At 57.6% G+C, this 20,991-nt stretch overlaps 2 protein-coding genes across 6 annotated transcripts; both read left to right on the top strand.

The window, feature by feature from the left end:
* Positions 1-4,631: 4,631 nt before the first annotated feature.
* Positions 4,632-17,218, top strand: LOC146420285 (Fc receptor-like protein 3). Of its 5 annotated transcripts, none has more exons than XM_085048427.1 (10): positions 4,632-4,695; positions 5,152-5,172; positions 12,391-12,621; positions 12,846-13,457; positions 14,012-14,281; positions 14,405-14,701; positions 14,784-14,867; positions 15,522-15,543; positions 15,632-15,711; positions 15,797-17,218. In XM_085048427.1, exons 1-10 carry the CDS (start codon positions 4,647-4,649, stop codon positions 15,904-15,906), a joined length of 1,776 nt encoding a protein of 591 aa, XP_084904553.1. In that variant the 5' UTR covers positions 4,632-4,646; the 3' UTR covers positions 15,907-17,218. The 5 variants fall into 5 exon arrangements, with proteins under 5 accessions (XP_084904553.1, XP_084904555.1, XP_084904554.1 ...); XM_085048429.1 differs by lacking the exons at positions 4,632-4,695; positions 5,152-5,172 and adding exons at positions 11,547-11,670; positions 12,282-12,302; XM_085048428.1 differs by lacking the exons at positions 4,632-4,695; positions 5,152-5,172 and adding exons at positions 11,547-11,670; positions 12,282-12,302 and having other exon boundaries at positions 12,388-12,621.
* LOC146420286 (Fc receptor-like protein 6) lies at positions 5,804-8,574 on the top strand. The gene is made up of 6 exons (XM_085048425.1): positions 5,804-5,842; positions 5,895-6,303; positions 7,161-7,391; positions 7,540-7,626; positions 8,217-8,238; positions 8,526-8,574. Exons 1-6 carry the CDS (start codon positions 5,804-5,806, stop codon positions 8,572-8,574), a joined length of 837 nt encoding a protein of 278 aa, XP_084904551.1.
* Positions 17,219-20,991: the final 3,773 nt, after the last annotated feature.

Here is a 20,991-nt window from a genome sequence, read left to right as displayed (position 1 = left end):
CACCCGCAGTGGCACTCAGACCAGCTGCTCCCCGTGAGTTTCGCAAAGGAAGCCATTGTCTCTCATTCTCTGTCACCTGAGCCGCCATTGCCAGGTGGAGAGGCGGCTGAGCTCGCGCCACAGCTCCCCCTGCAGCCGCGGGGGAATCATTGCACCTGCCCAGCCCAGCTGGGAGCCAACAGTGCCCCTGCCGGCTGTGACTGTAACTGCACCGAAGTGGAAAGTGCTTGACAGCTGACAGAAGGCTGTTGTTGGGTTTCTGGTGGGACATGGTGCTCCCAGGAGTGAGAAGACATGGGGACCCAAGGATAGGGTCCCAGGGGAATGGTGGTGTCTTGGTTTGAAAGACAGGTGTCTGCCAAGAGAGGTTGAACCCCCCCCCCCTAGAACAGAGAATGTGATTTTTCTTTCCCTCCCTCTGAATTATTTAATTTTGTAAATCAAGGGCTTTCGGGCAAAGGTATGGGAAAAAAGGAATATCAGTTCTTTACTAGTATCTATAAACAAGCAATAACAATAATAGCAACCACAACTAGAACCAGAAAACCAATAGCAGATAACTTTTGAGCTGCTGAGCCTTTTCCCGTGTGGTGTAATCATGGTTGCAAGCAGCAGGGGAGCTGTTGAGCTCCCGGCCGGGCAGGGCAGGTGCAATGACTCCTGAGCGGCTGCAGGTGGCGCTATGGTGCAGGGTCAGGTCAGCCTCAGGCAGCTGGATGATGGCGGACAGGCTGAGAAAGCAGGCAACCAGGCAGCTCGGAGCGGCAGGAGGCAGGGGTGGACGCCCGCTCCCTCCCGGCTAGCAGCGAGGTAGGAAGGATTTCTGCAGTCACAGCAGACGCCGCTGTCTCGTGCGGCAGAAGGCAGAGGCAGGCAGCAGAGGCAGCCAGACTCTCCCGGCGGCAGCTGCGGGAAAACGCAGCCCGGGGAAAACGCGCCCTTCCCAGTGGGAAGAAAAAGTTGAATCAAAGCTCACCCAGCCAGGAGAAAAGAAAAACCGGGCACAGTTGGATTTTCCACTGGTAGCAGCTGGAAAGGAAAGAGAGAGCACCCTCTCCTCTCAGCATCCGAGCCACGAGAGAGCGTTCCCAGGGCTGGCTCTTCCCTTACCCTGCCCTGCCCAAAGCCCAGCTTTTGTCTTTTACAAAAGACTTGATCGTTCTAAACATCTAACTATTTGTTGCTTAGTAACAGGAATGGGAAGAAATTCTCAACCCCCGACAGGTGGTTAATGGAATATGGGTTCTGAGGAGATGGGGTGCAGGGAATGCAGGTGCCATGGGGATGGGGCATGGATGCGGGGGTTCCAGAGATGGCATTCACAGGAGATCATGGGCTCCAGGGATTTGGGATGCAGGTCACAAGGTTGGGGCTGGTGGGGGAATGGGGGCATAGGGGAATAGGACCTCCCATTAGAATGGGAGGTCCTGTGGGAATGGGGGACTCATGGGATGAGATCAAGGGGATTGGGGATTTTGGGAAATGGGAATCCCAGGATGGGGATCCAAGGGAGACGGGACATAAAGAATGGGGTCCCATGGTTGGGTCCCAGGGGAATGGGGGTCCCAGGGACTGGCAGTGGCTGGGTGGGCATGTGGGTCACAGCTCCTTCCTTCAGTGCCTCAGATTTTGGGATGACCAGGGTCTGCTGCAATCCCCCAGGTGCTCCTGCCCTGGAGGCCACCCAGGATGGTTCCAGGTTGCTGCAGGACTGTGCCCCCAAACCCGGGGCATTTTCCTCTTTTACTTCTTTCCTTATTTTCCTCACTTTCACACCTCATGCCCCACTCTCGTCCCCTCCCAGTTCCTGGCCCAGCAATCCCAGGGAACCCCTGAGCAGGGAACAGACTGGGGGGACCACAGGGAGAGGGAAAAGTGGGGCTGGCAGGCTGTGAATGATGAGGGTATCTGGTTGTGCCCCCCAACACTTTCACTTCTCTTTCCTTCAGCATGAGGAAGAGGCCATTTGTGCTGAGAGTCAGACATGAAGGTGCTTCTGTCCTGGGGAGCACATCCAGGGGGGTCCTGTCCTGGGGCAAAAAGGGCTCTTCTGGTTTGGTGACACATCTGGGTGGAGGTCTGGTCATGGGGGGTCCTTGCTCTGGGGGTGACACATCCTGGGAGATCGCTGTCCCAGACTTGGCACATCCTGGGCACTCCTGTCTCAGTGGAGTCCTGACCACCCCCCTGTCACCTGTGGGGCACTGTGACCACTGAAGTGCCCCAACTTCAGACATGTCCTATAATGACCTTGCCTGGACAATGGCAATTCTCAGACTAAATTGGATTGAATTTCCTTATTCCCAATTGGTTGAGACGAAATTATGCATCCATAGGATACAAGTAAAATGCTTTTCCCACACCATTTTTTACGAGTAAAAGAAAAAAATTCAGCCAAATCAAACTGACAAAGATAAAATGGCCTGGTTTATAGGATCTTTTTGAGAGTTGGTCTCCAAACAAGTCACTCACAATAAAAACAAAAACAAATCACAAAGCACTGAGACTATATGGTTTGCTTTAGGACTCCATCCATGCATCCCACAGCAGCATTTGCTTTGAAAAGTAAGGAGTGTGGAATCTCCCTGAGCATCCAACAGGTCCATGTGATTGTTCCCTGTCTGCTGGGCAGTAACACACCGTATAAGGAAGGCTTTTCTTAGGCCATATTTATAAACTCTTCCCGTTTTTTCTCATTCACACCCTGAGACTTGATTTATTTCCCATGGATTCTGCTCCCAAAAATAGAATAACTCTTTCCATCCTTGGACCACTGCACAGGAATTTGTGGAAATGCCTGTGTGTCCCTCAGGGTGTGATTCCCTGGTAAATCCCCTCCATCCTGCCCTGAATTCCCCTGCCTGGGCACTCCCTGCTCCTGCTCTCACCCCTGTGATCCCAGGATCCATGTGTTGAGCCCCTGATCAATATTTCCACACTTTTCCCTCTCATCTGGCAGCCACAGCCAGAACCCAAACATTCCTTCAGGGAGATTCCAAAGGGCTGCAGGTTTGAGACAGGAAGGAGGAGGGTCCAGGTCAGGTTGTTGAGCAGATTGTTGTTGTCTTTGCAGAAGGTCTGGGGCTCTCTCAGTCCTTTGGCCAGAGGGACAAAACGATCAATTGCTGCATTTCCGGACTGGTTCCCTCACAGCTGCCCCTGCACGGTTGGTTTCCACCCAGCCCTGCTCTGAAAACCATCAAAGGCCCTCACAGAGCCACTGCTTGAGCTCCAGTTGGTTTCTGTGCTTCTTGCAGAGCTGAGCAAACCACAGCCAGGCCTTTTTCCCCCACACAATTCTCACCTTTGAGCAGCTCTAAAGCTGTGAGAATCAAAGGGGGCCAAGGGGGCAGGTGGGAGCCTCAGAGCAGGGCTGGCAAAAGCTGCTCTTCTCAAGTCAGCTCCAGTTTTCCATCCCAGTGCTGGGGGCAGGGGGCAGGATGGTCCTCGGATGTTCTGGACAGAGGAGGGACAGTCAGGAAGGTCACACGTATTTCATCTGGAAGGTCTCATCCTCATCCTTGTTCTCAGCATTGAGGCCCTGCAGGGGGAGTGAGGGGTGGTGGTTATGGCAGGTTGTTGGGGTTTCTGTTACTCCTGTGGGGGCTTCTTACCCACAGAAGGGCCTTGGGGGTCTGCAAGATTGGAGGGGAAGGGGCTGCACCTTGGGGCTCTGAAAGGCAAAGGGGGGCTCCGAAATTGAAGAGGTGCTGTTAAGGGGGACATAGAGGGGATGGAGCATTTCCCAAGTTGTGGCACCCCAGAGATCACAATGCCCCACTGGGGACACTGGGGGTGGACAGAGCCTTCCCTGGACTGGAGATTCCAGGATATGTCACCCCCAGAACAGGGACCCCCCAGGACAGGACCTCCCTGGATGTGCTGCCCCAGCAATGAACCTGCCCCCCTCTTCCAACTTCCAGCACAAACAGCCTCTTCCTTCTGCTGCAGGAAAAGGAAAGTGAAAGTGTTGGGGGACACAGCCAGACAACCCATCCCCTAGCATACCCCCCTATCCCTCCCCGAAAACTCTGCACTCCCATTTTCCCACTCCCTAGGGTCCCCCAGACCTGTTCCCTGCTCAGCTGCTCCCTGGGATTACTGAGCCAGGGACTGGGATGGGTGCCAGGTGGGGGTAGTAGTGTGAAAATGCGGAAAACAAGAAAAGAAAAGAAATAGAGAAAGGCAAAATCCTCACTTGTTAATGGCAAATCCCTGGAGTACATTGGAGACCTTCAGTGTCCTCATGAGATGCCCCCCAAGCACCCACCATTTCCCCCACACCCCTGTCCCTGGGACCCACACGCCATGACTCAAATCCATGGTTGCCATGTTCCCCTGGGACCCCCATCCTTGAACCCCCCTGCATGGGGACCCCCAATACCCAGACAGCCATTCCCTGTGAGCCCTCCTCCTCAGGACCTCCATTCCCTGAAGCCCCATTGCCCCGGGACACCCATCCTGAGCTCCCCACATCCCCTGAGCCCCCCACGCCTGGGAACACCATGTCCCCATCATAACCCCACCCTGCCCCCACCAAGGGCCACCCACTTGAAGATGAGATGTGACCTCGCTTCCTTCCCCTTAATCCGAAGAGCCACCACCCAGAGGACAGGTGGCCCCAGCAGTGTTTGACAGCCAGCCGGATGGCTGAGGACACCGGGATGGCTGGGAAGGTGGCACTGCTCCTGTGGGGTGAGTGACCTGGGCACGGGCCTGATGCCCCAGGGATGGCCCTGGTGAGGCAGAGAGTGGGGGGGGTGGGGCACAGGGGGGCTGTGGGGTCTCCTGAGGTCCCCAATGCCAGCAGAGCCAGTCTGTAGGGGTGAAGACTGGTGTGACTTGGTTGTAGAGTGTGGAGAGGAACAGGGGGACAGCAATTTGGGGACGGTAATGCAGGGACAGAGACAAGAGGACAGGTACCATGAGGTGGTGGGGACAAGAGCTTTGGGGCTGCTGGCAGTGCTGTCTCGGCCTGCCCACAATGTCCCCACGTCCTGCATCAGCCTGGAGTGGCCACAGTGTCCCCATCCCTGAGACATCTGTGTAACTCTGATGTCCCAACAGGCACAGTTTGGGGACACCCTTTGCCTGGGTGCAGCTGTCGCCTTGGGGCCACCCTAACCCGGCCCTGTCCTTTCTCCCTTCCAGCCCAGACCCTCAGCCTCGCTGGTGAGTCCCCAAGGGATGCCATGTCCCCACCCCGCTGTCCCCGGCCCTGTGCTGGCGCTGGCAGGCTGGTGTCCCCTGTCACCAGCAGGTGCCCTGACCACCCAGCTCCTTATAGATCCTCCCTGGACACCAGCAGTGCTGTGGGACCGAGTGACACTGACCTGCCAGGGCTCGGGGACACCCAATGCCACCACCTGGTATAAGGATGGGAGGCGTTGGTGGCAGAAGGGATCCAACCACCTCACTGTCAATGGGATTGGCACCTACAGATGTGACAGACCCAGCACTTGGCTCAGCCCCTCTGTGAGAGTCTTAAATGGTGAGGGGTAAGATGGGGATGGTGTTTCCCCCTGAGGGCTCTGAGGGCTCTGGGTGGCCTTGCACCCCTCAGTGCCCCCTGGAGCCCCTTGGTGTGACAGGAACCCCCTGTCCCACAGACTGGCTCGTGCTGCAGGTGCCAGTGCGGGTGCTGCTGGAGGGGGACACTGTGCTGCCAGAGCTGGAGGGACGCGTTGGTCACTGGATTGCACTTCTATCGTGAGGACAAAGATCTGGGAGAGCCTCTCCATGGGACCGAGCTGTCCCTGTCCCCCCTGCAGCTGCACCACAGTGGCAGCTACCAGAGTGGGGGATGGGTGGGCATCGGGCATACACGGTGGAAGAAGTCAGAGTCGGTGACAGTGACAGTGTACGGTGAGAAATCCCAAAGTCACACCTGATAGCCTGACACTCCCACATCCAGCACAACCTACCCTGAGACCCCAATACTGAAAATCCCAAAACTCCCACAGCCTCTCACCTGCAGATGCCAAGTCACAGTTCCAAACTCCCCTACCTTCTTCCCAGAGCTCTTCCCGGTGCCTGTGCTGGAGCTGGAGGGTCCCCCCGAGCCCACCGAGGGGTCCCCCCTGAATCTCAGCTGCCTCAGCACCCCCAGCCCCCTGCGGCCCCGAGCCCCCCTCCTGCACCTCTTCTACCGGGACGGGCAGTTGCTGGGGGGCCCGCAGGTGTCCCCGCAGCTCCTGCTGCCCGCCGTGGGGGTCTCCCACTCGGGCAGTTACAGCTGCGAGGTGAGCTCCGAGGGGGGGGCCGTGCGGAAGAGCAGCGCCCGGCTCCGCGTCACGGTGCGCAGTGAGTGCGGGGATGGGCACGGCAACCCCCACAGCCTCCCCGGTTACCCCAGAAACAACCCCCACCCCCAACACCCCACCCCACACACTGCCCTTATACCCCCATTCCTCACCGGCCCGCTCTACCTCCATCACTTCCTGGGTCCATTCATCTATTCCCACATCCCACCCAGTTTCCCATCATTCACCGAGTCCCGCATCCCTCCCTGGGTCCACCCACCCCTCTCTGAGATCTCCCATTGTCACCACATCCCACCATCCCCATCTGGTTCCCCACATCTCTCACTGTGTTCCCCCATCCATCTCCACGTCTCCCCTCCATGAATCCCCCATCCCTACCTGCATTTCCTTTCCAAACCTCAACAATCTCTCAGCTCCCTTCTTTATCACTGTGGTACCCCCACTCCTCTCTGACCTTCCCTACCTCCCTTGGTCCCTCACTGTTCCCTGGGATCTCCCCCCACAGGGGTCTCACTCTTGGAGGTGTCCCTGTCGGCACAGCCCCCCCGGGGACAGGTGGCACTGGGTGACAGTCTGGTGCTGAGCTGTATGGTGGCCGCGGGTAAGGGTCCCCTGTCCTTCTCCTGGCACCGGGAGGGCTCAGCCACACCTCTGGGCACCGGCCCCCGCCTGGAGCTGCACAACACTGGGGAAAATGACAGTGGCCGCTACCAGTGCCGGGCCAGCGACGGAAAAAGGGTGGCTGAGAGCCCCATACTGAATGTCACTGTCCTGGGTGAGCAGTACACTCGGGCTGGGGGTGATTCCACCCGTGCTATTGTCATCACACCCATCCCCCTCAACCCACACCTGATGGCAACCCCTCCCCCACCCTCAGCCCCGTCTCTGTCCCCACAGTGCCTGTGGCCAATGCCACCATCACCCCTGGCCCCCCGGCACTCCAGGTGCACACAGGTGACCCCGTGACCCTGCGCTGCTCGGTGCAGGTGGGCTCAGCACCTGTCACCTTCACCTGGCTGCGTGACAACCTGGAGCTGGCCCAGGGTCCCCTCCTGGAGCTTGGGGACATCGATGTGGAACATTCTGGCACCTACCAATGCATGGCCACAAACCAGCTGGATGAGCACCGTGTGTTCCGGGCACTCAGCCCAGAGCTGGTCCTGGAGGTGACACTGCAGGGACACTGGGGCACAGGTGAGGTCATATGGGGTCACCGGGGGGTGGAAGACTCCTGATGTGAGTGGTGACCCTGACATGTCCCCCTCTGTTTCCCCAGCGGTGGCTGTGAATGTCGGCAGGACCCTCCTGTACCTGGTGCTGCTCCTGGCTTTCATCGGGGGCTGTCACTGGTGGCACCGCCCTGGTGGGTGACAATGTGGGGATTGGGGGTCCTGGAGTGAGGGGAAACCCCGAGAGTGTGGGGAGAGATGGGGCAGCACCCAGAGCTCCTGAGCTGGGGGAAACTGAGCCCCCAGGGACCTTGGCTGGGGTTCATGGGGGGACTGGGGGGAATTTGATGGGTCTTGGTTGTGCTCCAGGGGGTATCTCTGGGTGGCATTTGAGGAATATTGGGGTGGCACTGGGAGATCCTGGGGGGTTTTAGGGAGCTCTTGGAGCTTCGTGCAGTGATGCTGGGGGTTCTTTCAGGGGTCCTATGTAAGTTTCGAGGCTGTCCCTCCCTGCCTCTCCCTGCCGGGCTTGGGGCTCAGAAGCTCAGGATGTCGGGGGCATTGGGGGTGTTGGGGACACTGCGGTGGTGCAGAACTTCATGGGGGTCCAGTGTTCCTGGCATCCAGGAGGGAATCAGTGTTCAGTGGGAATCGGGGCTGCAGTGGGGATTTGGCGTTCCCGTGGGGTTTTGAGGGTCCCGTGGGTTGTTGGAGCTCCCAAGGTGCCAGGAAGGTTCAGGGGTCTCGGGAATCCCACAGTCACCTCCTCCCCTTTTCCTTGCAGCCTCCAGGAAGTCCCAGGACAGGTGAGGAGGTGGCTCTGGCCATGACACCCCATTCATCCTCCCAGCCCCAGGGGGCACAGGACCGTTTTTCCTCTTGTTGGACCCAAAACGCAGCTTTATTGATTAAACCGGGAGAAATGGGGTTTGTTTTATCAGCTCTGTCTGTTCAGCTCGGGAAGGAGGAGGGTCCAGGTCAGGCTGTTGAGCAGATCCTTGTGGGATTTGCAGGATTTCTGGGGCTCTCTCAGTCCCTTGGGGAGGGTGACAAAATGATCAATTGGGGCATTTCTGGACTGGTTCCCTCGCAGCTGCCCCGAGAGCCCCGAGAGCCCCGAGACGAAGCCGGGGACAGCCTGAGGTGTCCCCCGAGCCCAGCCCAGCCCCGCCGCAGCCCTGCCCGGTGCCCCCCGGTGCCCAAAGCCCCGCAGCCGGCGCTCCCCGAGCGGCTCTGAGCCCCGCAGCTGCTGCGGAGCCTCGGCCGGGCTCAGCCCTGGGGCGGGCGGGGGGCGCCGGGAGGGAGGGAGCGGGAGGCTGGGGGAGAGCAGGGAGCCCGGCAGGAGCCGCCGGGCCTGCGGGAGCGGAGTGCTGGGCTCGGTCACCGGGGCAGGTGGCGCTGCCATGGCGCTGCGAGTGGCGCGACTGTCCCGGGCTGCGGCAGCGACGGTGGCCATGTGTCCGGAGCGGCTGGGACAGCGTGTCCGGAGCCACTGTGGCCATCCAGCCGGGGTCACCCCCAGCCCCAGCGCGGCCGCGGGGCAGAGCCACTGCTCGCTATTGCCACTCTTGTCCCCAGGACAGAAGCCCCTGGCTGTGTCCCCCAGGACAGAACCTGTCACCCCCCGTGTGACTCTGAGCACAAACAGCCTCTTCCTTCTGCTGCAGGAAAGGGAAAGTGAGAGTGCTGGGGGACACAGCCGGACACCCCCATCCCCCACAGCTCCCCCAACCCTCCCTGCACTCCCCACACCTCCCTTCCCCCTCTCCTGGGTCTCCCAAACACGTTATCTGCTCAGGTGCTCCCTGTCACCACTGAGCCAGGGACTGTGAGGAGAGTGTGCAGGAGGGTGGAAAATAAGGAAAAAATGGAAATAAAGAGAAGAAAAAGCCAATGGGTGTGGCGCTGGGGTTGAGGAGAGCACAAATCCAGAGCCCCTCAGAATCCCCGTGTGATGTCTCCCCCACACCCCAAGTGTCCCAGTGGGGCTGTGCTGGACTCTGGGTCACCCCAAAATCTGAGGCACCCCATGATGGAGCTGTGATCCACATGCCCACCCAGTCACTGCCCATCCCTGGGACCCCCATTGCCCTTGGAACCCAACCATGTGGACAACTTCCTTATATCCCCCAATCCTGGGACTGCCATTCCCTGGGATGTCCATTCCCCAGGACCTCCCTCTCCTTGGTGGGCGCCCAATTCTCCCATTTTCCCGATTCCCACAGGGTCCCCCATTCCCAAAACATCCCCATCCTGTTGTCACCGAAACTACGAGAAAAACAAAAAACTCTGCAACAACATTTTAAATGTTAGAGAGTAAAGGCGTCACTTTATTTTCTTGTCAGGATGTGCCACAGAAGTCATCTCATCCCCACAGAGAGCAGGTGGGCTGAGAGAATCATTCCATGACACATGGCTTTTACTACATTTTTCAGATATTTTATAGAGTCAAAACTCATATAAATTAATTGGTTCAGTGTACATTGGTTCAAAGCTGAATAGTCTTTAGTGTTTGGTTCCCTATTGGATCTGGTTTTCTTCAACTCCCGTGCTACTTAGGTCTTTTTTCTTATCTCCTCCCAGACCAGGTGTCTCAGACCATGCCAGGGGTGAACTTTGGAGCTGACCTTCTGGTCATGGCCGCTGATGGTCCTTATCTTTTGTGCTACTCCAAGTCTGTTGAGGTGTTGAGGTGTTGAGGTTCATCAGACCTCACCTGGTGGAACAATGCCCTGGAAAGAAACTTAAAATTCCTTTTCCCAGGGCAAAGGCAAACAAAAGCCCTGATTAAAAAATGTTTAAACTGGCATATTTTCCAACAAGGGGTCCGTGGGTGTTACCACCAGGGCTGGGGGGCTCAGGGGTTCCAGGGGTCTCATGGTCATTCCTAGGGATCTTGGAGGTCCTGGGGGTCGATGGGCATCACCACCAGGTCCTGGGGGTCCAGGGGGCTCAACTCCAGGACCAGGGGATTCATAGGGATCAGGAGTGCAGGGATCCAGGGGTATTGGGGGTACAGCAGTGTCACCACCAAGGCCAGGGGACTCAGGGGTCTTGGGGGCTCCAGAGGTGTCACTGCCAGGGCCAGGGGGTCACAGGGATCAAGGGTCCAGGGGTTTTGGGGTCCATTAGCCTCGTGGTCATTCCCAGAGGTCCAGGGGTCTCAATTCCAGGGCTGGAGGTTCACAGGAATCAGGGGTCATGGGGTGATGGGCAGAGGTGGCACTGTCACTGTCACTGTCACTGTCACTGTCATTGCCACTGACTCCTCCCATGGGGACATCCCCGAGCTCATGACTCCTCCACTGTGGTGTCACTATGGGGGGAAGGAGGAAACAGATAGGGACAGGGACAGGGACAGGGACAGGGACACCTCCCGGGCTGTGTCACACCCTCCCCACCACCAGAACAGTCCCAGTCTCCCGCCCAGGACAGCCCCCTCCCCCACCCAGGGCTGTGTCACTCCCAAGGGAGGTCCCTCCCAGGTGACAAAAAGGGGAAGTAAAAAGAGCAAAAAGCCCCAAATTAGGAGTGGCAAGAGGTTTGGAGAACCCCAGAAAAGGCGGGGGGCAGCAGGGCCCTGCCTGCACACCTGGAGGGAATCTTCTGTCACAGTCCTGGGGAGGGGACATGGGGACAATGGTCCTTGGGATCCCCCACCTGTGGGGACCTCCATTCCTGGACCCCCCATTCCCTGAGCCCCCCACTCCTGGGACACACCTGGGGACACACAGTCCCTGCTGTGTCCCCAGAGGGTCACACCATGTCCCTACCCTGTCCCACCATGTCCCAGCATGTCCACACCATCACCCCCATGTCCCTGCTGTGTCCCCACATGTCCCACCATGTCCCTCATGTGTCCTCACCATGTTTTCCCATGTCATCCTATGTCCCCCCATGTCCCTGCTGTGTCCCCGCATGGTGTTCCACCATGTCCCACGATGTCCCCCCATGTCCCACCATCACCCCCGTGTCCCTGCTGTGTCCCCACAGTGTCCCTCCATGTCCCCACCGTATCCCACCAAAACCCATCATGTCCCACCATGTCCCCCCCCTGCTGCCACCCAGCCCCCACCCTGTGCCACCAACATGTGGGGACAAGATGTAAATTCTCTTCCTTCCTCTTTGTCTCAAGAACCACCATGTTGGGGACAGGTGGCCCTGGCAGTGTGTGTGACAGCCAGCCTGGCTCGCTGGGGACACCAGGATGGCTGGGAAGGTGACACTGCTCCTGTGGGGTGAGTGAGACACAGACTGGTGGGGAGGGGACACGGGGGCCAGCGGGGTCCCCTGATGTCCCCAAGACCAGCAGAGCCAGTGGGGGACAGAGGCAGTGGCCCTCCAGTGTGACCAGGGCTGTGGGGTGGCTGTGGGGACAGGGATGTGGGAAGTGACACCTTGGGGCTGGGGCAGCTGTGGGGACAGGGACAGGGGACAGGGGACAGGGATGCAGGGATAATGGGAGAAAGGGACAAGCACCGTGAGGATGTGGCCGTGGGGACAGGGGCTGTGCCAGGGCTCACAGGGGCGACCTGTGCCAGCACGGGGTGGCTGTGGTATCCCCATTTCCGGGATGGTCACACTGTCCCCATGTCCTCACCCGGCCCGGGGTGGCCGCAGTGTCCCCGAGGCCTCCGTGTCGCACGGATGTGGCATGTGGGCAGCTGTGACACAGACATGTCCCCTGGGAGCCTCTCCAGCCCTGCTGGGGACAGTCCCCGAGCACTTTCCCATCAGAACTGGTGTCCCCATGGGGACAGCTCGGGGACAACCCCACACCCAGTGCCCACTCGTGTCGCTGTCCCTGCGCTACCACCCCCACTCAGCCCCTCTCCCTTCTGCCTTCCAGCCCAGACCCTCAGCCTCGCTGGTGAGTCCTCAGGGGATGCCATGTCCCCATTCCGCTGTCCCCAGCCCTGTGCTGGCCCTGGCAGGCTGGTGTCCCCTGTCACCAGCAGGTGCCCAGACCACCCAGCTCCTCGTGGATCCCCCCTGGACACCGCCAGTACTGTGGGACAACGTGACACTGACCTGCCAGGGCTTGGGGACATCCGGTGTCACCAGGTGGTACAAGGACTGGGAGCCCTGGTGGAAGGAGGCGCCCGACAGATTTGTTGTCACTGAGAGAGGCACTTATACGTGTGACAGACCTGGCAGCGGGCTCAGCAACCCTGTGACCATTTTAGATGGTGAGGGGGTTTGGGTGTTCCCACCCTGGCACCCGCGGGGACCCTGAGTCACTTCCCTGGTGTGACCAGAGCCTGTCCCCTGCATGGGGACATTCCAGAGCATCCCAGTGTGAGGAGACCCCCTCGTTGGAACTGGGGACCCCTGGTGCTCTGTGTGTGACACAGTGTAGTGATCCTGGTGCCATCGGGACATGCCGGTGTGATGTGTCCCCACTTGTCCCCAGTCTGGTTGGTGCTACAGGTCCCAGTGTGGCCACTGCTGGAGGGGGACACGGTGACACTGCGCTGCCGGATCTTGCCGAATATTCAGATCACTCAGGTGCAATTTTACCGTGAGGGGAAGAAACTGGGGGAGCTCCTCGAGGGGACTGAGCTGTCCCTGCCCCCTCTGCGGCTGAAAGACAGCGGCCACTATCGCTGCACGGGGGTCTGGCATAGCTCCTGGGATTCGAAACCGGTGACAGTGACAGTACACGGTGAGCACCCCACAGTCGGAACCCCCACATCCTCTCCCCAGCACACTCGGGATCATCATCCTCACTCCCATCTCCTTCCCAGAGCTCTTCTCGGTGCCGGTGCTGGAGCTGGAGGGTCCCCCCGAGCCCACCGAGGGATCCCCCCTGAATCTCAGCTGCCTCAGCACCCCCAGCCCCCTGCGGCCCCGAGCCCCCCTCCTGCACCTCTTCTACCGGGACGGGCAGTTGCTGGGGGGCCCGCAGGGGTCCCCGCAGCTCCTGCTGCCCGCCGTGGGGGTCTCCCACTCGGGCAGTTACAGCTGCGAGGTGCGCTCCGAGGGGGGGGCCGTGCGGAAGAGCAGCGCCCGGCTCCGCGTCACGGTGCGCAGTGAGTGCGGGGATGGGCACGGCAACCCCCACAGCCTCCCCGGGTACCCCAGACACAACTGGGGACACCCAGCCCTCCCTGACACCTTTCCCGGCTCCCCTCATCCCTTTCCTTGGTCCCTCCCCAGATCACCCCCTCCCTGCCCCGGGTCTCCCAATTCTTCCCTGACATCGTCCTTGACTCCCCCCGCCCCGCCTGGGGAGCCTCATCCGTTCTCTTGTCCCTTCCCGGGTCCCCCATCCCTGCCCAGGTCCTCCCACCACTCTCTGAGGTCTCCCCATATTTCCCAGGTCCCCACATGCCAGTCTGGGTCCCCACACCCCTCCCTAGAGTCCACCCATCCCTCCCCATATGTCTCTGCCCTGAACCCCCCATCCCTCACTGGGGTCCCTTTCCAAGCTCCCCCCATCTCTGTGCCCCCATGTCCCTCCCTGGGGTCCTCCCACCCCTCTCTGACCCTCCCCATGTCCCTCACTATCCCCTGTTGTCCCCATGTCACTCACTGTCCCTGTGATCCTCCCTGTCCCCTGCTGTCCCCCTCTCACAGGGATCCCAGTATCGGGGGTGTCCCTGTCGGCACAGCCACCCAATGGACAGGTGGTACTGGGTGACAGCCTGCTGCTGAGCTGTGCAGTGGCTGCGGGGACAGGTCCTCTGTCCTTCTCATGGTACCGGGAGGGCTCAGAGACACCACTGGGCATTGGCCCCCGCCTGGAGCTGAGCCACACTGGGGACAAGGACAGTGGCCACTACCAGTGCCAGGCCAGCGATGGGGACAACGTGGCCGAGAGTCCCACATTGAATGTCACCGTCTTGGGTGAGCGGGACCCTCGGGCTGGGGATGACCCCACCCACGTTTTAGAAATCCCACACATCCCCCTCCCCTGACACCTGATGCCAGCCCCTCCCTCCACCCTCAGCCCCGTCTCTGTCCCCGCAGTGCCCGTGGCCAATGCCACCATCACCCCTGGCCCCCCAGCACACCAGGTGCACGCAGGTGACCCCGTGACCCTGCGCTGCTCGGTGCAGGTGGGCTCAGCACCTGTCACCTTCACCTGGCTTCATGATGGGCAGGAGGTGGCCCAGGGTCCCCTCCTGGAGCTTGGGGACATCGATGTGGGACATTCTGGCACCTACCAGTGCGTGGCCACCAACCAGCTGGATGAGCACCGCGTGTTCCGGGCACTCAGCCCAGAGCTGTCCCTGGAGGTGACACTGCAGGGACACTGGGGCACAGGTGAGGTCATATAGGATCTCCACAGGTTCAGGATCCCTGATGTGACAGGTGGCCCCAATGTGTCTTTGTCTCTTTCCTGCAGTGGCCGCAGGGATCAGTGGTTCCCTGTTGTTTCTGGTTCTGCTCCTGGGTGTCATCTTGGCCTGGCACAGGTGGCACCGCATGGGTGGGTGACAATGGGGTCATGGGGGTCCCTGGGAGCTGTAGGAAGCCCCTAGAGTGTTGGGAAGCAATGGGGAGTGTCGCTGTTGAGCAGCTAGCAGAGTAATAAAAGCACCAGTTCTCAGTGGCAAGAAGGAATGACCTTTATTGTTTTGATTTCATCACATATATAGAGTTCTCAAAAGTCACCCAGATTGGTCAGTCAGAAGCCTTCCCCCAGGCCTGATTGGCCAGGCCTGCACCGTCCAAGTTCTGGGACACTGTTCCAATAACATCCAAACTTTATTTATAAAACACAAGAAGAATTCTCGTGGGAAAAACCTGTGCTAGCCACAGGGGAGCCCTCAAAGCCCCTGGCTTGTGGTCGTGCTGAGACCGACAGTGACCATGGCTGGGTTCCTGCAGGGTTTGGAGAGGTGCTGGAGGGTCGTGCAGGGATGCTGGGGTTCTTTCAGGCAGTTTGGGGGTTCCTCTCCCTGCTGGGTTTGGGTTCTTGAGGCAGTGTTTGCTGGGGGCACTAGAGGGGTTCATGAATTCTGGGGGTTTCAGGGATGCTTGGGGGTCCTGGGGGAACTGAGAGTCCTGTCAGGGTTCAGTATTCCTGAGTGTGGTCATGGTGCTGGGACCCCACAGTCACCCCCCACTCTTTCCTTTGCAGCCGCCAGGAAGCACCAGGAAAGGTGAGTTGGGGGCTCCAGCCATGACCCCCCTTTTACCCCCAGCCTCACAATTCTCCATCCCCTCCCACACATCCCTTTATCCCATCAGGGTGTCCCCAGAGCCCCCAGCCCCCCCAGAGGAGGAGGAGGTGCTGTACACCCACGTCATGATCACCAAACAGGCACAGCGTGAGTACAGGGTGGGAGGTGACAGTGACACGTGACTCACAGGTGTCACCCCAACCTGAGTCCCCCAAACTGGTGTCGTTTTCAGGGTTTTCCAGCATCACCCCACCCCAGGACACCCAGGTGACCTACGCAGAGCTGCCGAGAGCCCATGGGAGACTGAGGAAATCCAGTGAAATCTATGAGAATGTGCTGTGACACTAGGGGAAACTGGGGGACACTGAGGGGCACAGGGGGACACTGGGGGGCACTGGGCATCCCCACCCATGGGCACCAACACCTCTATGTGCTTCCCCTAAAAACCAGGGGCTGCTGCCCCTCCCCTCCCAGTGGAGGCACAAAAGGCGAAGATCCCAAAGAGCTGAGAGAAGAACAATTTCCTGCAAACAGCAATGACACAAGAAAACCAACAGCAACAGCAACAAAATTCAGAATCAAAAGGGTCAGAAAAGGAATGATTTCCAGGGAAAGCCCCGACAAGGAACAAACCCCAGACGCTGCCCCCAGCATGATTCCCCCACCAGGAGGAACCTGGCAGGGCTCTGGACCTTCATTGCTTTGATGGCCAAAGCAGCCTTCAGGAGGCTCTGGATTCTCTTCTCCTCTGTCTCCAAACCCTCCTCGGCCGTGTTCCCCCACACTATGATGTCACCAAGGCACTGTGGGTTTTCCAGAGTCTCCCCCTTTTCCAGGGCAGTTGGGATCAATCCATGGCACAGGGTGGACTGTCAGAGACAGGAGCAGTTTGATGTCTCGAGACATTTTGGAACACCTGTGTGTGATAGGGGGTTGGTCAGGCCTTACGTTGGGTGTGACAGGGCCGTGTGTGTCCATCAGTCTGTCAGCCATGGCACACTGGGGACAGTGTGATGCTCTGTCCAACCCGACTCCGGAGTGGCCAAGTGACCAGAAGTCCCACCTGGGGGAGGCCCCATGTTGGCCCAGGGCCTTAAAAGGCAGAGCATGAAGTGGTCACATGTCTGACCCTGCTTTCTCTTGGAATTTCTCTGTCCTATCCACACTGGAACCCTGGATTTGGGAGCTGTCTTGGTTTAAAAGACAAATGTCTGCCAAGGAGGGTGGGAATAGCCATGGAATGGAAAGAAGAATCCACCCTTGTTGGTGATTGATATGCAGACTCAGCCTGGTTCATGCAAAACCGGCTTTATTGTCCAAAGTACATCTTTTTATACTGTTACCAACTATAGTTCAGGTTCTACAAAACCTTTGGTTTCCAGGGTTACATGTTTTACATTTCTTAAGGGCTACTGATTACAGTCTTCTCACTTAATATCTCCCGTTAACAACTATGCCTAAGGTAAACACAGTCTTATCTTACTCTTTGTCTTGGCCCCTGCTAAGGGTGATTCAGTTTGTCTCTCTCAATGTTTCATGTTACTTCTGCCAAATTATTACAATTTTGAAAATTACGGGATTCCCATGCAAAAATGTAGGAAAAGGAAGAATGGTTTGTTACCAGAAAATAAATAGAACAGAACAGAACAGAACAAAGAACACAATAATAGAGGCTTCCAACCCTCTCAGTGCTGTTTTTTTCCTATTTGGTGTTGTGATGACCATGGCCAGCAGGGGGCGCTGCAGGGAACACTCAGACCAGCAGGGGGCGCTGCAGGGATTGCTCAGACCAGCAGGGGGCGCTGCAATCCAAGCTGGATCCCCTCGGCAGCCATGGCAGCCTGGGGCAGAGCAAAGAGGGGAAATCGCTCCTTTTGCAATCTCTCAGCACTAATCAGTCCCGGCAGCTCCACCGGCAGTGGGCAGAAGCGGTGAAGGCTGCAGCTCTGATCGCAGTGCTGAGGGGCAGCGCAGCAGTGTCCTGGCCAGACACACACCCTGTGCAACACACACACCACTGCTCTCCCCGATCCCGAATGGAAGGAAGGAAGCACCCACCCCCCAGCTGAGTCTCAGTCCCACAACAGCACCTCTCATGACATTACAGCACAATTCCGCAAAACCCACAGCCTTTCACTCCCTTTTGCTCCTTCAGCCCTGGCACAACAGCTCTTGGGAATATTGCATTCCCTTGGCATGGTGAGGAAAGCAGGTGGTCGGTGCTGAGTCTGCCAGGGCTCCTCAGGAGTCTCCATGCCATATTTGGAGTTCCTGCTCTTGCTGGGCCACTGCTGGTCCCAATACATCAGCCACAGGCTGAGGAGGAGGAGGACAGCAGAGCCACAGCCACAGCACAGGGACAGCCCAGGCCAGCAGCTGTGGCTTGGGAGGCCTAAATGGGGCGAAATTGGAGCTGGTTGGGCGAATGTCCTGTTCTTCTCTGGCTGCTGCAGACCCTTACTGAGGGTAATTGGAGCCGGGGTTCCGAAAGTTCAAGCCAGTTCCTAAACCATCCCTGTTCACAAACACACAGCTCTGCTGCCTCTCCCAGGGATTTTGGGCTACACGAGGTAGCATTGGACACAGCTGGGGGACAGGTGCCCCCAACTCTGCCCAGAAGGAGCTTATTTGGCTGCTGAGAAGGTTTTGTGGTGCTTTTTGCTGGTATTGGGGGTGATTCAGTGCCTCTGCCATGTGCTTGGTGCTTCACGCTGGCCGAGCAGCAAGGCCGAGCTGGAGCAGTGGCTGAGGCAGGAGTGGCTGGAGCAGGTGGCCCATGGGGACAGCACCTGGCCATGCAGGAGCACAAGGTATTCCGCAGGGTGCTCAGGTGAGGCACACAGGGTTGGGCCATGGGGGGCACCGCTTCCCATTCCTACTGCCCTGAGATTTTGGGACAGGGCAGGGACACCCATCGAGCTCCCGAAACACCTCAGTGCTCAGGCACAACCCACATGAAGTCCAAGACCAGGCTTTGGGGATGATTCGGGTGGTCCTGGGCTTGTTCCTGACAAAGGGCAGTGCTCCAGGAGAGCTCAGGACATCCCGAAGGATCAGGATGGGGCTGCTGGAGCCCAAGTGCTGTTGGCAAGGTCGGCGTGAAGGACTCGAGCCATGCTCAGCTGGCGGTACCCAAGGAACATCTCATCCTCCAGGACAGGGAGCCTCTGTGGGTGCCAGCCCTGGGGCTTATGGAGGGGCCAGGGGGCACTGGGTGGGAGAGGCTGGGATGGAGGGACAGGACCCCCACTGGGGAGCCCAGAGAGTGTGATGCACAGATGGACTCCACAACTCATAAAGCTGTGAAGTAGGTATGTTTTACTCCAGCTGGAATGCATGGGGGTAACCCTCCAAAGCATGCACCCTGCCAGCAGCACTTCACTAGGTTTATATCAGGTTACAGGTTACATATGCGTGAAGTTACAAAATGCCCCTATACATCTTCATTATCTATCCTGTCTTCATATTATAATGAGTCTAAAGTTAATTTAAATATGTTTGCACCTGTGCAGTGCCACTTGATCATTGCGAGCAGGGGTCTTGGGGGTCTCTGGGAGGCAGTGAACGGAGTATTCCTCAGGTGGAACTCTTCACCCTTCCTCCTTGCACATACTCCTTAAGTTTCTGGTCCGAGTCCAAACCTCAGAGCTGACTCAGGCTGGTTCCAGGGTCCGAAAGCAGGATATCTGGTCACAGTAGTTTAACTCCTATCAATGGTCCTGCATTCTTTTGCATCCTGCCTTTCTGCTTGTCAAGCCCAGAAACCATTAAGCAAGCGATATATTGTTTTAGCAAGCAGCTCCTAGTAAATCATTATCTAACTTCTAGTGCCCTAAATCAAGTGGAGGGAACGAAATGGCAGAGAGGAGACCCTGGGACAGTGGGGAGCAAAGACCCTGGGGTGGAGCCTGCGGGAAGGAGGGAGCAGAATGGTGGTCCCAGAGCACTGGGAAGGGGCTCAGCCGCCATCATGCTGTGAGCGCCTGGACTGTCACAAGGTGTGAGGACTGACTGTGACAGCATGTCGAAGCCACTGTCCTGATGTGTCGGGACCGACTGTTACCATGGCAATGCCCCCAACAGCTCTGGGGACAGGGGAAATGTCCTGGAACGGGTGGGGGAGGGGTGGGGCCAAGCCCTGTCTATTCCCTGAGCCCTGTGCAGGTGAGGAGGGCAGGGATGAGCAGCTTTGGGCACACCTGGAATCCAGCCAGGGTCACCCCCACAGCCCCAGCACGGCTGCAGAGCAGAGCCACTGCGTGATATTTCCACACTTTACCCTCACATCTGGTGGCCACAGCCAGAACCCAAACATTTTTAATTGGAGCTTCCAAAGGGCTGCAGGTTTGAGCCAGGAAGGAGGAGTCTTCAGGTCAGGCTGTTGAGCAGATTGTTGTTGTCTTTGCAGGAGTTCTGGGGCTCTCTCAGTCCCTTGGCCAGAGAGACAAAATGATCAATTGCTGCATTTCCAGACTGGTTCCCTCCCAGCTGCCCCTGCAGGGCTGGTTTCCACCCAGCCCTGCTCTGAAAACCATCATAGGCCCTCATGAAGCACAGAACTCCTTTAACTAAAGCACCTCAACATACCTGCACCTTAGTATAAAGTACAGATGGATAAAAGTGAAGTACTAGCCTCTATGCTGAACCACAACTGCTTCTGCAAAGATAAAATCAACTTTCATAAGTCAGAAGGGCCTTGGCCTAGAAGGGGCTAAGCTGATAAGAGAGGAATGTGAGCTATTGCATCTGACTAACCACTTGTTTTGCAAGACAAAGACTTAGCCTCCTGTGGGCTAAGAGATAAGGCAGAAGCAAAATGCTGTAGCAGAAGGAAGCTACTTTTAATGAGAAATGAGAGTCTACATGAACAGAGTAGAAAAATGCAATTTTTATATGTAATAGAGAATAGAAACATAATCACTAAACAATTATAGATGAAGTATAAATAATATATCAACAAAGTGCGTAATAGTAAAATTTAGTGTAAGTATTAGCAAAATAAGTGTGGAATGGATGTATAGCGCGCCGTGTTTGTAACCCTAAAATAAGGAAATACAGGTTATGTGAGAACTTAAGACTGTACCTTTAGATAAATGAATGAAACTAGGGCAGATGCTGAATTTGTAAACATATAAATAACCTTTGCAAGGTGAACATGGCAGACATGCACATGGAGGTGTTAACCCCTGCATGCTCCCCCCAGCTGAGCCAATAAAGGTGTGCTTTACTTCACAGTGCCTTACTGTGGAGGAGATTCCTTTGAATCATGGAGAGCCACTGCTTGGGCTCCAGTTGGTTTCTGTGCTTCTTGCAGGGCTGAGCAAACCACAGCCAGGTCTTTTTCCCCCACACAATTCTCAACTTTGAGCAGCTCTAAAGCTGTGAGAATCAAAGGGGGCCAAGGGGGCAGGTGGGAGCCTCAGGTGC

This window comes from Lichenostomus cassidix, unplaced genomic scaffold (genome assembly GCF_008360975.1).
Source record: "Lichenostomus cassidix isolate B80296 unplaced genomic scaffold, HeHo_3.0 HiC_scaffold_739, whole genome shotgun sequence".
Taxonomy (NCBI): Eukaryota; Metazoa; Chordata; class Aves; order Passeriformes; family Meliphagidae; genus Lichenostomus; species Lichenostomus cassidix.
Note: the sequence above shows the minus strand (reverse complement) of the source record. Positions and strands in the feature narration are given on the sequence as shown.

Bases quoted from the DNA above. Each gene is read 5' to 3' on its own strand.
- LOC146420285 (XM_085048426.1), top strand. From the start codon at position 12,318: ATGCCATGTCCCCATTCCGCTGTCCCCAGCCCTGTGCTGGCCCTGGCA. The intron at 14,282-14,404 runs GTGAGCGGGACC...CTGTCCCCGCAG, and splicing joins ATTGAATGTCACCGTCTTGG to TGCCCGTGGCCAATGCCACC. The intron at 14,702-14,783 runs GTGAGGTCATAT...TCTTTCCTGCAG, and splicing joins GCAGGGACACTGGGGCACAG to TGGCCGCAGGGATCAGTGGT.
- LOC146420286 (XM_085048425.1), top strand. From the start codon at position 5,804: ATGGGTGGGCATCGGGCATACACGGTGGAAGAAGTCAGA. The intron at 7,392-7,539 runs GTGTGTTCCGGG...CTGTTTCCCCAG, and splicing joins AAACCAGCTGGATGAGCACC to CGGTGGCTGTGAATGTCGGC. The intron at 8,239-8,525 runs GTGAGGAGGTGG...GTTCCCTCGCAG, and splicing joins TCCAGGAAGTCCCAGGACAG to CTGCCCCGAGAGCCCCGAGA.